The sequence below is a fragment of the Anopheles maculipalpis genome, chromosome 2RL, assembly GCF_943734695.1.
Source record: "Anopheles maculipalpis chromosome 2RL, idAnoMacuDA_375_x, whole genome shotgun sequence".
Taxonomy (NCBI): domain Eukaryota; kingdom Metazoa; phylum Arthropoda; class Insecta; order Diptera; family Culicidae; genus Anopheles; species Anopheles maculipalpis.
The window spans coordinates 16004110-16019967 of record NC_064871.1 but is presented as its reverse complement, the minus strand read 5'-3'; the positions used below and the strand labels follow the sequence as shown (position 1 = coordinate 16019967).

Here is a 15858-nt window from a genome sequence, read left to right as displayed (position 1 = left end):
TCCCGTTAATCATTCGTACTAACCTCTTGGTAGGGATAATATTATTTAATAGTAATGGTGTCCGCTATGAAGTCGGGGAGTTGGGAGCTTGCAACCAGAAAACGAACAGATGTACGTTCAATCAAGTGAATATAATTCGATCGTTTTGTTTCTGTCACATTCAACATAGTTTTCGCGGCAAGGTTGAGTGACTATTGTAAAGTTATTCCCATCAGGCTAGCGTTTGTAATGTTACGATGCAATTTTATCCCCATCCTTTCGAGTTCGAGTAGTATTTTTCATGCTTTTTTATCATTCCTGATTGCTTTCGTCTCTTCTCTCTCTGTTTGGACAAAGCTTTCTATCAAATTTTTGTATGAAATATGCATTATAATACGAGAGTTCAAATCGTATCGTTTTTTGTCCGCCTGAAATGGTCCGGGCAAAATGATGAAGTGTTTGATAAGCGTCAGTCTTTGTGATATCTATCAGATTCTGGTACTTCTGGAGAACAAAAAGTCAAAAATTTTAAGTGAATAGAGCATTCAACAGAAACTGTGGTTCACAATCAGTAGAAAAGGACGTTAAAATTCGTATTATTTTCCTCAGGAATGGTAGAATAGCCAGTGATTAGCGGCGGATCATAGCATTAGCAAACTAAGCAGATGCTTCTTGACAGCTTAAACTTTTATGAGACTTCGACTGCGGTGAGATATTCCTGTAAGTTGCTGCTTGGTGACGGGATCCACTGATATTTAGAGGACCACAAATTTTGTAGAGGGTCCTCCCAAAAAAATTCATTCCTGGAAAATATATGATCTATTAATGGCATAGACAATTGTTTAAAATCGAGTCTCCCAACAGCCCAATTTTCTTGCATGTGTTGAAAAAAGTTCTTGATCACCGTATACTATCGTCTCTGATATCTGAAAAAAAACTACCAACCACAAATTTAACGTTGCAGGGAGACCCTTACCATTAACTTCCATTTTTCTGAGGCTCTCCATGTGTCTTCTTCCGCCTCTGGAAGCAACATTTGTTGTGTGAAAAGTGTCACAAAGATGGCGAAGTGGATTTGAAGCGAGCTGACTGAGCTCACTAATGTTAGATATTACCGACTACCGGCTACTTCGTACGAGATCAAACTCGTCACTTATTCCGCCAAAATTGAGGACTTATTCACAATTATTCGCTACGTGATGCTTTCAAACGAATAACGCACAACTCCATGCCAGTTCACACAGGTTTCAAAAATGACATCAAATTGTAATAAAGATTTATCGTTACAGAGCATCACAACAATAACGGTTATGCTGTACCTTTCAGCTCACACCTGTTTAATGCCCGACCACTCTTTAACCGGCCAAAACACTCCAGAGCACTCCAAAGAATGGATTCGTACTTTAAAATTTTGTTTCCAACCTGGTGGGCCGCTCCAATTTACAGACTCCACCAGGATGCATGGGACATTAAAAATTCAAAAGCGCTACGTGTCCTCGGTAGCCTGTTCGACAATACCTTCGCCACTGCTACTTTCGTATCTTGGGACTTTCCATTTGGTGCTAGTGGTCTACTTTATGTCCCTGTGCCGGCTGTGCCGTTCCGCAAAGAAAGATGAGTCCAGGACACCAGGCGGCGAGGACGCAAAACAACATCAACCGAAAAGGATTTCCTCCCCGAACGTCCGGCACGACGTCCTCTCTAAGGACTCCACGAATCCTGCTGACAACTCGCATTGCCAATGAGCCCTTTACCGGTGCTCGTCAGCTTTCTTTTTTCACCCATACAGCGTTTGCTTGTCTGCGCAACAGAGGGCCGCCACGCATCAAACATCGTCGCATCGCCGCTGCTACTGTCAGACGATATTTTATAGACCCACTTTGCCCGCCAAACCGTTTCCATCGTCTGCTGCTGCACGATCGTGTCTCGTAAATGACCAACCGTAATGTGCTCTGCATTTATTTACCACCGCTCCAACAGCACTGCCACGCTACAGCGAGAAATATATTTCACACCGTGTTGGCGTTCAACCTTCGGTCAACTGCGATGCACCATGCTCGTCCACAGTACTTGAACGTCTCTCCCAGCCGGTTAAGCTTCACCAGCCCGCACACCCATCGGCGTGCTTTGGTGTACGTGAATCTTCAAAGCTTTTTGCTTCTGCTCGGGCGTTCACTTTTTTTTTTTTTTTGTTTCGTTTATCTCACATCCATCGTCACGGGGTCGTCCAGCGTGAACCAACCAACCAAGCACGTTGTTCCCAGCGGAGACAACCATCGTGTGTGTGTGTGTGTGTTGAGAGAAGTGAGGAAAAGCATCCCAGCGCCGACAACACTATCTTTCGCCAGGGACATTGTGCTATCATCTTTGCGATAGCGTTCTATTCCTGTTGTTTGTGTTATTCGCTAGCGTGCTCTTAAAGCATCGGGCTCAGCTTTATCCTTTTATTCTAGGCTAGCTCGGTTATGTTTGTCGGCGCATGTGTGGGTGAACGGTGTTTCGCACTTCGTATGCTGATAACTGATTCCGTACGTGTCGACCGTGGGTGATACTGGGAAACCGTCAAGCCAGCCAAGGCTTTCGCAACCTCGCACGTTGCGAGGTTTTAGGGTAAAATTATGGCCAAAGCTATCCGAGCGCGCTGGTGAAGCTACGGTGAGGTCCAGCTACGAGTTGCGATTTATTGTACCAGGGTCAAGATATCGCTTTAACTCACGTGCGGGACGCAGCACACGCGGAGGCGGAGAGTTTAGCCGAGCGAGTAAAGGACTCTTTCAGCTTCAAGTATCTCCTCGACTCAAGCGTTTGATGATTCCAGTTAACGAACTAATCTGCCTTTCACATCCGGCCAACACCTTCAGGACTGCCAGCTGTGGCCGGAGTGTCTAATCACCAAACGCTGGGCATCGGTAGAACGACACTCAGCTCTGAATCCGTAGCAGTGGGAGTGGAGTGAAGGGTTTTCATTATGATAAACATGACAGCTTATGCGATGTCATGTGTCGTTGGGCCATGTTCGAAAATTTCCTTCCAGATCGTGTTGATGCACGTGGTGAGTTACACAACCTGCTTACGATTGAATTAATTCTTAAACATTCTACACATAACAACCCAACATCATCATCCACCTATGCAGAGATAATCCAAAAGTGTCACAAGAAGTTCAAATTTTCAAAATTAAGCGCCTCAATTAATTTCTCAATCAAATCGAATTTATTCTTCACATTCTGTACAGCGAACAATTGCGTTAATTAAAATTTTTAAATCTAGATTATCTTTTCACTAACGAGCTCAGTAAAATGGCGTTCCAAAAAAGTAGCATTAATTCGTGACAGTAAACAATCGCGGAGCCCCTAGCTCCATGACTCCTTTTCAATCGTTTTCGCTTTACTCCGCTAATAAGCTTTTATTTAATTCTCCTTAGCTCCGCTGTAACCTGTGCTCCTGCTGACAGACTCGCTAAGACTGTATTTCTTAACTTCAATCAATAAATCCAGCTGAACGCGCAGGTGGACCGCTCCGCTGGGTCCTGTTTAAGAGTACCTCCCGCTTGACAGAGCGAAAATCCAATCAACAAATAAGCTATCGTCAAAACATTAACTGCCGTTGCCTTCGGTCCCTAATCAACCTAGCAAAAACCGACAGCAAGTGAATGATTGACTACGAGACTACGGGCTGCCGAGCGTGATGTAAAAATAGGAGAGCAGCGGTAGAATAGCGTTAAAGCTAGGAGCGAATGGAAGGAATGAAAAATAACAAAATCCTTCTAATCCAATAAACAGCCACGCGTTCCTTTACCGCTCATCGACGATTTGGCCTTTTTTTCATACTTTCATACGTATATTCGATAGGGTGGTACACAGTCTAGTTGATTCCTGTGTGATTTGTTTTTGTTTCGTTCGATTCAATTAATAATAAAATTACTTTACGCTGTTTATTGTTACTTTCATTTAATTAATCTGAAATGTCTGGTCGGTTTTATAGATTAATTGCACAAGCTGGAATATAGAATCGTTATTTCAGTGTATTTGTGAACACAAATATATTTGTATTTATAATATTTCAACGGGCTGAGTGCCCTAACCCTCCGAAGCATTGATTTATATTAGAAAAATAGTGTCATGTGTAAGCGCTCTCCCGTAGTGAGGACTGTGACTATCTGACTAAGTGGCTTTCGTGACCTAGTAGGAATTTATGTAAAGCCAAGAAGGAGTATTAGAAGTTCCATGTGTTCCACTGCGTACATTCTCATACAAAAATTCTTCAAAAATTGAAGCTTTTTCATTGTGTAAACAAAAGCAATCAAGTGAACTTTTCCGCCCGAGATGCGTTAAACACACAGGATTATATTTTCCCGAAACAAAACTCAACAACAATCTATCAATACTTCTTCTTAGACCACCTCCTCTATTTTTATTCCGTCGGTTGGCTATCTGTGATTCGATTTACGTACCATCGTCAGACAGCCAAGTCTTTCGTATGGTCCTATCAATTTCCTCATTGAAAAGAGAAGGTAATACAAAACAGAAGTTTGTAACGGAGTGCAAAGATATTAATAATGACCATCAATAACTGTCACTAGCAGAGGTGGTGGGCCCGGTTCTACCACAAATTCGGCAAGAAGCAGTCCAGTCTGGTCCGCTTTGTTCATTCTTATCCTTTGTTGGTTTCATCACATTTTTGTCTTTCGTATTGTTTCGTTTATGTTTGTTTAAGTATATTTACTTAACAAAAAGATGCTTGCAAAGCAGAGTTATGAATTGAATGTTCTTATGAAAGGGAAATATTCTTACGCTTTAATCATTCTAATTATAATTGACAAGCGAAATTATTCATTTTCTCCTCTTTCTTCTTTGCTTCTGAATTTAAATTTTGTTCATTGTGTTGTTAAACTTATTTGAATTTTCAACGTTTCTAGTATTTTGTTCACTTCAAATTTTTGCTTTTTTTCTATGAATCTTGTTACCATTTTACTGCATCGAAAGACACAACATTCTAACAATTTTATTTACCATTTTTAACAATAAATCTTCCATAGCTTCAACGGATTATACTCCATTGTGCCGATACACCAACTCTTTCAGTGAATCACACAGGACACATCATACAGCTGAAATATGGAATTAAACCGACACGTGCCAGCCAAAAACCGGCCAAGTAGCCCCACACAGTTTCAGCCTAAAATTCAATCATAATCACACTGCCGCATTTTGCGCACAATAGAAAAAGGGTTTCTTCCTATTGCTGTGCAGCCAGGCTTGTCCGATTCGGAGCACATTTAACACACCGTTTCAGTATGACATCTGTCGAACCGTACGTCAATCAGACAAATGTTTCACAAATGGTGATACCGGTAATGCTAATTTTAATTAATTTCCCCTGCAACCGTACACCTTCAATGCACAATGGGCAAGCGTTTTCTTTTCCCAAATTCCCCAAAACGATTGTTCCTGTACGGTCAATTCTAATTAACCTCAAAACACGAAAGAAACGAGCAAACTGACAAGATGATTCGCTCTCGATTCGATTACCGTTCGAAAGCTGGTCCAGTCTCTCCAGCTAGTTGAATAGTGAACATATGCGAGACGCGCAAAGTGCAGCCTGTCTAGCAAGAAACATGACGGTATGCATGAATAAAAAATCGAAACCAATCGCATTTAGATGACCGTTTAGGAATGTTAACTGGTTTTCGGTCGTGCGACTCTTACCGACTGGAAGAGCAAAACCTTCTGATAATGAAAGCTAAAAATTTGTGAGAAAAATCAAAACGTACTGGAATTTTTATTTCAATTTTATATTACAGTAAGTCGTCAATTTAAATAGGCAATTTAAATAAATCGAAGAAGCCCCACTGTGGAAAGTATTGTACAGCTACACAAATTTATCCATGCTGCAATAAATTACACCACATACTATTCGCTATTACCGGGGCTTTAATGCTTTGAAGAAACCTTAAAAAAAGTACTCGTTTAGCATTGTCAACAGTGCACCCGATAGCAACTCATGACCGCTTCTTGGCGCTGTCGTACTCAACCCCTAAAGCATCAGAGGTTAACAGGTTTACGTCAATAAGTGGATTCCATCGATGGTTGCACATAATCCCAGCTTACACGATACCCTAAGTAAATGGGCTCTTTATTTTGCAACGATATACATATGCTGTTTTTCCGCTAATTGATTGATGGAGGCGCCCAGTACGCCGTACGTAATGCAACATGCGAACGGTAGTACTCAGCATATCGCCGATCGGTCGATAAACCGTGCAATAGAACGGCACTTTGGAAATCACCTTTACCCTACTCTATAACATAATCATAACAAATTTCATAAATTGATCTATTTATGAACCCATTTGCACGAACGGTCACTCTTATTCACCTACCGAGGTCCATTTGAATATTTTACTACGGGCAAACTCCCGCCTGGATATGGCTTTAGGTGAACTTTTCAATAATCCATCCAGCAAGATAAAAACACTCCAGCATCATCCTCGACCTGCAAGCTAATGGTAGCGGGGAAGTAGCAAAACAGAAAAAGGATCTAATAAAATCATTCCGCGCTTCTTCCTTATCAACACTTTCCGCTGTACCGTGGGTGCGTTACACATACAAACGATACCTATCGCACCCGTGCCTTTGTTGTGTGCCTTTTTTTTTTTTGGCTTTGGCACGATGTGCGTAAAATGATATTGCTTCTTTATATTGTTTTCCAATAGCCTAAACGCTGGCGATGACGGTCGTGAAACTCATAACAACCGGAAACACTGTAAAACCAGTTTTGAACTAGCTGGCCAATGGTTTCGTCGAAATTTCTCCAACATTACTGCAAGCATCATCATCATCATCATGATCATCACTGGCAGTGGGAATCGTTTCGCAGGGAGGGAAACACAAAACGACTCAGTCATGGTAGATTTTGCGAATGGTTTTATGTTTTATGCTGCTTTCGTTTCGATTTTTCTTTTTGATACTTTTTTTTCACACATTCGATTTTATTCCCTATCGTTAGATTTTATGTTATTTTTATAGGCCCAAGTGCGAATGAAATGTGAACCACCGAGCGCGGAATGGAATGGAGCTATCCCAGACAGAAGCTTCGAAAAATGAAACATTTCATTCCGGAACGTCCCAAATCGGTCATTCACTCTTTGCTAGATTGCAACTATGCTTTATCGTTTTGTTCGTAACGTAACATTCAAGTACATCTGTTGGGGAAAAAACTCCATTTGTTTTATTTGTTCAATTTAAAGGTTCCACGCGAATAACCTACCCGTGCTCACCTACCTATCGTGCTCCCAACACCGTATCAAATAGCCCTCAGATAGTGAACAATATTTTCGGCCAAAATCAATATGACCTCGATCGAAGCCGATAGAAAAGGTTAGCCACAAGTACAGGCAACGCTCGGTTTCTCCTACACAAAGTGACACACAAATGGTTTAAATTCTGCACATAGTTTCACCCACTTACGCTCGGTCTGCCGGAGTCCGAAACCCAATTTCGCGGCTGCCAACCAACCCCCGTGTGTCCTTGAAATATCATTCCGTCGAATGGGGAAAATAGAACCGAATCGAATAAATCACCACGTTACGCTCCTAGCACCCAGGACGCCTTTGCTGTGCCGTGCTCGAACGGAGGAGACAAGCACGCACTAACACACACACGCCCCCCAAAATAAAATCCCTGCCAGGCACTCTCGGAATCGAAACCGAATTCGCACAGGAAGTAATTACTTCAAGACGATAAATATTTAGTATTGCCTTGCCGTACAGCCGCGTTCCGCGTGGTTTAGCTTTCCGTTAGCATTTCCAAACACTTCCGGTCATAGCGTGAGCGTGCTGCTTCTGCTGGTGTGTGTCTCAGCTGTAGGCAGAAAAGTGTTGCGTATCTGTTTGAGTTTTTCATCAGCCTCATCGCGTCGGTGTAAATGGTGTCGAAATGGTGCCATTCCCCCCCCCCCCCCCCCCCCCTGGTTTGGGTAGAGCAAATAACGCGCCGAAACAGAACAAAACTGAAGCATTTTCTTACAAACACAAAGCAGCACCACGCAATAGCAAATTGTGCAAAGGAAAAACGATACTGCTTCGTGGAAAAACTGCGTCAAGAGAAGGGGTTTTTTTTTGTCCCTGTGTTTGCTTCCTACAACTCGTCTGTATGCTTAAGTTTCCTGCCGCCTTTTTTGCTTCACTCACGTGTTCTTTCGCAAATGCATTGTCGAAAGTCTTCACGATGGATGTGTTGATCAAACGTAGACAAACACACCTAAACGTGTAATCTACCCAGCAGCACACAGCACAAAAAAGCCTCCCCACTAGGGCATTTAAAAAAAAAAAAAGCTGCATTATGAAAAAGAACGAGGAAAACACGGCACAAGACACTAAGCACCAGGAATACCGTGAATATTTCTTTCCCGTGCAGTGCAGAGCTACGGGCATATGCTTCCCTGAGCAACACGAAAACTGATGGAACGAGGGAGTGCTGCAAGGGTGTTTACCGTGTAAAATTTGTTGCGAAATAATTTTTGCTAAACGAGCCAAATATTTACATTCGCATGTTCGTCTGCCGTGCGCCTTGTTGTATGCAATGCGCCGTACGCTCATGTGCTGTAGCGAAGCGAGCGATGCATATCGAGTGGTGCTAAATGACCAACGCTAGCGCTTCTACAGAGGGATTGCTTAACATGGTGCTGCTCACTCAAACACTGCTCGTGCAGACAGCAAGGCAGAGAACCTTTCAATAATGATATTAAATGCTTAAAACATTATTTTCCCATTTCCAAGCCGGGTTCCTCTTCCAGCGACGACTCATTCATTATGGATGTGATATCATTAATTTCTTTGGCCTTCTAGTTGTGAGGGCTTTGTGAAAGTCTTTCATACACACACAAACACACACACACACACACACATACACACAACAATACCATGACCATCATCATTAATCCAGACGATCGTTCGTGGAAGATAATGTGCGCCCGAGAAGTGCCATTTTCAAAATAATCAATCCTCTGCCGTTTCCGATTGATCGAAACCGATGGACCATGGCTATCGTATTCACATTTTATACAGTACTGCAAAAGCGTCCCGCTGATACTTCCTCACCATTTCGAAGCATCCGCTTATCTACGGGTGAGAAACTAGCCTTTAATGGATTTACAGCCATTAGATCGATTTATGTCAACGTTTATTCGCTTCGTTTCATCGTTTCCAGCAGCATCGGATGTAGGGCCCCGGCTTGCATTGGTTTCGATTATGTGCCAACTGTGCACCCGGTGAAACCACCAGGAAACAGGAAATTCCAACCGATCTTGGAATATTCTTTTGCGTCTTGAAGTGGAGCACCCAAGCACACCGTCCACGTACGTCCGCAGAGCCGAACAAGAAAGACACTCGCCTGTCTCTTCATTTATTTTATTTACTAATGTCATCGCAATCTCCAAAAGCACTCGTGGCGCAGCGTGTCCGTCCTTTCCGGTTGCCCACTCGACTTCCGATGGTGGAATCGGTGGTCGTTTAGTGGGTAAGGAGTGAAACTCTTTCAAAACAATGCATCGCCCCAGCAAAATCACCCAATCGCCGTATGCGGGAACACCAAACCGTTGGGTTTTTTGCTTGATCGGCCAGCTGAGGCTCCGGCCGGCTGACGGACCGGTTGAGGTAAACCGAAGCGAGAAACGACATGGTCGATTTCCACCACAGTCATGTAACCTTTGCCCGCGCGCACATACACACACACACACATACCCAGCTCCCCCACCCGTCCACAGATGTTCCCTGTCGGCCGTTTAACGGGCCATCATCCTTCAGCTGCCGGGCAAAAACTGCTGCAACATTGCCGCTAGGCGGTGGTGTGTCTTCTGCTTGATTTATGGCAAAAAGTTTACAGCTTCTGCTGTGCCAAGCACCGGTACGACCGCCACAGCAGCAGCAGCAGCAGGCAGCGATTCACGAACATCCACGAGAAAGCGTAAGCGCGTGGACAAGAAGTGGTTTGAAAGTTTTCAACTGTGGATAAGAAAATGGATTTGTCTCATGGCAGTATCATGATTTTGTTGATTGCATTGCATTGCTGTGTTTCGATTGTGCCGGCACGAGGCCCGGGCCCGGTATGGTGGTGCTGCCTACGGTTTGTCACTGCTGCCACACAGCAGATAAACGGGACCGCAACGATAAGGGGAGACCTTCGGGAGCTTCGTAGCTAGCATTGGCAAACAGGACAAACAGAAGAAAGAAAAAAATGCCCAGATAGATGGATGGATGGATGGAAAGTCCATTAGGAACTTTTCAATTGTTTAATGGGAGCAAAATTAGGCTCCTTTCCTAGGGACCAAACCCACCAAAGCAACAACAAAAAAAGCTCCTTTCCATTTCTGCCGCCACCGCGTTTCATATGGAAGTGGGCCCACATTCGAAGACCCACTGGAAATAGATAAATTGTTATTTATGGTAATTTAATGGCGTTTGATGTAAATCATTATGTTCCTGATTCGGTACGAATTGCAGGAGGCACTTTTTGTGTACGATTTTAGCCATACCCCCACACCCACAGCTCCAATGGGTCGATGTTGTACGAAGCCATGGGTTGAGCTCCAACATTTAATCTAACGCTATGGTGTATAAGTGGTTTTTTCGTTGTTGCTGTTAAGTTCTTCCTCCTTTACGTCTGTTTACAAGAACCTTAGACCAGGCAAACTACTGGCCAAACCGGCAAAGTCGAGCGGGTGCGGCAAGTTGCTTTTGCTAAGCTTCACCGAGGCGTGTCTCTCGTTTTGGTTCGGTATCGCGGGGTGTCGGTATAAATCATTTGCAGAAAGACGACCACCTTCCGAAAGCATCCGGACGCAAAACTAAGCGCGGCGCGAGGGAGAAAGTTGAAGTCAAAGATGTTTTAGCGCTTCACCAAAGTGCACATGTTTTGCCTGGTTAGCCCGGTTAGTAGGTGTTTCTACCTTCGTGCTCCGCTGTCTGTGTGCGGGAGCGCCAGAACAAGATTTATGACTAAATAACCCTCCTTCCGAAAACAACGACTTTAGCCCGACGGAGCCCACCGATACATCTCTCCCTCCCCCCCGATGCTGATCCTTGGCGGCCTTTGCTGGAAGGTGCAAAGTTGGGAATTTGCTGATATGAGGATTTGATTTTTGTTTGCTGACGGTTGGCTGATTTACAAGAGTCACAGCACAGCTTTTAGCCTTCCCTCCTACCCCGATGGAATGATAACGACTGCTGTGGAGCGGTGTCATTCCCACATTGCCTATGAAACTAAACTCGTGCAGTGAGCAATAAATAGTTTTGGAGATTATAAAGCACAGATAATGACGAATTCGCAAAGGAATTATGAGCACCATAAAATGCTCATTATTTTTGAGCAATGGATCGGTTGGTTGGTTTGGAGTTGGAATCAGGGATTCCGAAACTTGCTTCGAAGAACTTTGGTTAGAGCGGCTGTTATTTTTGACTCGGTTCTTCTTGCTTTATTCTATCAACGGGACGACCGTTTAATGACTGACAGGAGCAAAAGCTACTCTCGCAATGACGTATCTTCGCAATAGTTCTAAGAGATAATTTCTTCAGCAATAAAAAAAAGCTTATTTCATCTCCACTTCCTAAGAAAATAAGGCATCCAACATCCTTCCTTCCTAGCTCTATTCTCGGAACTATCGTTAGCATCCGGATCACGCGACGAGCGTTACTCGATTGTTTCATTTATTAATGTCACGCCACGTAGAAATGTCAAGAACATCCTCAAGTCGTTCCATTCGTCCATCCACCAGATCGTTCAAACCATCCCGACGGGTAACAAGTGTACGTTACACAAGTGACGTGTAATAAAGCCATTCGCTCCCTATCGCTTAAAGCGGACTCCCCCCGAGTTTCCCCACCTTCGATAAAGTTTCGCGGTTAAACAACTACCGTTCCGTGTGCGGACGGTAGCTCTCTTACCAAAAAAACATCTCCCCGGATGCTGGCACCTGCCCGCAGGTTATGATGTTCGAGACTTCGAATGTCTCGAAGGTTCACTTTGTAAGCACGAGAAGAAAACTCCACCAAGTGGGAGTGCTATATGTGTGCTATCGGGCAAAAACGGGCGGATAAATTGGACCAATACAACAAAAAAAAAACTCCCAACGCACACAAGTACACCCTTGAATGGAATGTTATTAACTCACCACGGCTGGAGATGACCGCATCTGTCGTTGACACTAGCAGGCTGCTGACAACGATGAGGAGGATGAACATGTTGCGAAGGAAAATAAATCGTAGAAAGCAATTAACTACGCCTCGTTGACTTCGATGGTTGCTGCTGGCCACCGCCATGATAGCATTGTTGCCGGCACAGTTTGCGGTGACGATGGGTCGGCCATTGCGCTTCGCCGGATCGGTCGCATCAACGGTAGCGCCGTCGCTGGGGCCGTAGCTACTGTTGATGGTGTTGATGCTGTTTTTGCCACTGCCACCGTCACCGTGCCGTCTGTGTGTGGCCATTCTACTAATAGCTGTTGCCGGATGTGCTTGATACCACCGGACGGTATTTAGTGCAGTCATCGCGATCTCTCGGCTCCGTCGGCAAATGACCACGCCAAAGTGTCTTGATGGGGCACTTTAGCTGCCTAAGCGGCAATAAGAGGGATTTTTTGTCTCTCTCTCTCTCTCTATTTCTCTTGTGCTCTCTCGCACTCTCGCTGTTCAATAACCGGTTACTCTACGGCCTAGTATACGCTGCTGACAAGCGCTGTCAAAACTGAATCCGTCTGCGTTTCGGTACACCACTAGAAGATACTGCAGCACACACGGAAAGTTTGCACAAAGTTTCAATAATTCGAGGTTTTCACAACACTTCTACCGACACTTCACGACACTGCACTAAATGCGAAACGATCATTTCACCTTGCACCACTAGAATTAATCAAACACTTCTTTTCTCGCTCATCGATCGCACTCGTTTTCGCAACAAAAACAAAAACAAACACCATCAAACTACACGTGACTTCACTCACACCAAACGCTCGAAGCACACGGGGGTCTCACACTCGCCGGCCAACTATTTTCGTCAGCTTGCAAAAGCGCTTCATTTTATGACTTCCTAATGAATCTGCCGGCCAAATGACTTCCTCACGCAACGGTAACCTTCGTCACTGGTATCACCAACACTCGCATTACCATCCACCACGATCATCATCACCATCACCGCAACCTGTTCACACAAGAGGTGCGCCCTCTCGCACGGTTCCGTATCAAATTAGACGCTCTTCAATCGGATCCCGTGATCGTTTATTATTTCAGTACGTAACGCACACTACCGGGCGGATTATCCGCTGGCGTGGGAAGCGAGAACTGGATAATTAAAATGCAATTATCAGCTACACTCTTTTCCCGATTTTTGTTTCCTTCACCACTACGCGCGCCGGTTGGGCAAGATAGCAGAAGCACACGAAAACAGCACGTGACGGCCGTCGGTCCTTACGGTTGCATTAAACGCTTGTGGCCAATAACCAATCGCCACCGGTGCGGGGGTGGGTGAAGGTTTTTTCTTTCTCTCTTCTCTTCTGCAACCTCCTTCCCCCTGTCGAACGCTGAGAGAACTGTTCGTCAGCAATTATGAAGCGTGGCACGCCTTGCGCCTTGTTGAAAAATCAACAGTTTATTTAGATGATTTCTACGGCAGAAAACGACCGGAACGTGAAGCAAAAGCGTCTGGAAGGATATAAAGAATTGCGAAAAAAAAATATTTATATTTATATTTATTTATAAAACAAACACTTTGCCATTAATTTTGCTTCAGCAGACGATTCAAATAGCTTGCGCATGGTTTAGGCCTTGATGAAATTAATTGCATTATTTATCGTGCGCTTGATGAGAAATCTTTTGTTGTGCAAAACAAATGTTGCACCCGTTGGTGGAGCCATCGTGCGTCACGGCGTCATCTCCCGTAAACGCGTAAACGAATTCAGCTAAAGTTGGGTTGATTTTTTCTCCTCTCATTTTATCCCTCGCTGACGTATTTGTTTTATCAAATTGCGAAACTATTTCTCCCGTTATCACGATGCCAGTTTCTGCAAACACACAGCACAACTTCTTCCGCGAGACCGCCCGGCTACATGGAATGTGGCATTACAGCGCGCGGGCGCTTTCGAGGCAACGTTTTTCGGGGAAAACGAAAATGTTAAGCTTCGGTGCTACCTTTTTAACTCCTCCACGTAAAAACCGCCAACCCTCCATCACTCACCTTCGTTCCCCTCACAGGCAAGCGGCAAGTAAATTCATTTGTTGCCACTTTTTAATTAATGAATTTCTGACGATGGTTCCCAAAACCCAATGCGTCGGAATGTGGGCCTTGGAATGTCGGAAGACCAGCCCGCCGCAACAATACCGATGACGGCAAATGAGCAACGTCTTCGTCATCACCCCGCAATCGCACCGTCCGCCCTCCGGTTGGTACGTTAATCCGAGCGTAGATCTTATCAGCTGCTGGGTTGTGCTGGGTCCTTTTCCCTCACGCGGGCAACGACGTCTTTGTTTGTACGGTAAGGATGTAGCAAAAGTTCTTAAACCGTCTCGTGCATGTACGGGAATGCGGGAGAATTTCCCGAATACAAAGTGCATCCCGCTGCAAACGAGTGTCTTATGCACGTTTGCTAATTTGCATACATATGCATTCTGTCATGCTCGGTCTAGCAGTGGCAGTGGCACTTATGATTCAATCTCATCACCGACGGAAACTTTTCGTCGCCAAAGAATCATCCTCTCCCTCCACCCACCAAACACCCCTTGCACGGTGCGTTGTGCATACAACATGCTTTGTCTTTACGCGCACGCCAAACACCCGGAAAATAAAACAAAAATACGTACACAATCAATCCCCACTTTTACGCTAGCGTGCAGCGTGTGCTAAAGGATTCGTCGTCATTCGACAATGACGTTCCATTGGCAACTTCCCTAGCCGCTTGTTAGCGAGAGGTGCGCACACACACACACACACATACTGTTTCGTTTAATTTCCTCACATCCTTGAAATCCGAACCACCTTCTTCTGTTCGCTCGGAAAAACACGTGCAAATGATGACGAGGTTGACAAAAATTTTAATACATTCATGAATACAGCAACCGGTGCAAGGAGCTGGATTGCCATGGCAACGAGTATAGTGCTGGCCATAAGTATTAACATTTTTTTTTCGTTAGTATTAAGCTTAAAATAATTAAAATACTGGTGATCACAGGATACAAAAGCAAGAATTTAGATTATAATTCTTTAATAGATAAGAAAAATAGTTTCGAACAGAATAAAAAATCCGAAAAATGTTGCATTTTGCTGCAGTCGCTTTTAAATATTCATACACATTGTCACCTAAAATTCAGTTCCCAAAAAAGTGAAGCATTCTATTCATCGCCCGAACTGTACGGTGGTGATATTGCGAATGAAATTACTCATTTCGAATTTATGAAGTTGTTCTCGCACCCTAATTCCTTAGTACTCGCATCCCCCCCAAGCACTCGGTGCGCCTGTTCACACCTCGATAGGTGTCTTTATTGCTGGTGGCGTGCAAGGTGGGCGATGCAACACAAATTAGAAAACGCTTGCACTTGAACGGCATCCACTATCAGAGAATAAAATTATCACGAACGTCTCTATGGGAAGCATTGCTGAATGCGTTTTTCTAACGAATGCTCTGGAGCTGCTTCTTCTTAAGTCGCTTAAGTACGTGAAAGATATCATTAAAATGATCCGGTACACTGCTGGAACTATGCGTCCCGCCAACACAAGGAAGGATAATATCTTTGAAATTTAATGAAAACAAAATTCCCGACCGGCGGGCGTGAGCGATGAGCATCCTTTCATTCACACCACTGCACGTACAAATCGCACCAATTGAAACTGTGAT

General features: G+C 44.2%; 1 protein-coding gene across 2 annotated transcripts in view; it reads right to left on the bottom strand.

Moving 5' to 3' along the window:
* LOC126557723 (limbic system-associated membrane protein-like) overlaps positions 1 to 12370 on the bottom strand; it is a 194229-nt gene extending 181859 nt beyond the window's left edge. For both annotated transcript variants that reach the window (XM_050213593.1, XM_050213594.1), the window contains exon 1: positions 12148 to 12370. In XM_050213593.1, coding sequence (XP_050069550.1) covers positions 12148 to 12295 — 148 coding nt within the window. In that variant the 5' untranslated portion in view covers positions 12296 to 12370. The remainder of the gene's footprint in view (positions 1 to 12147) is intronic.
* Positions 12371 to 15858: the final 3488 nt, after the last annotated feature.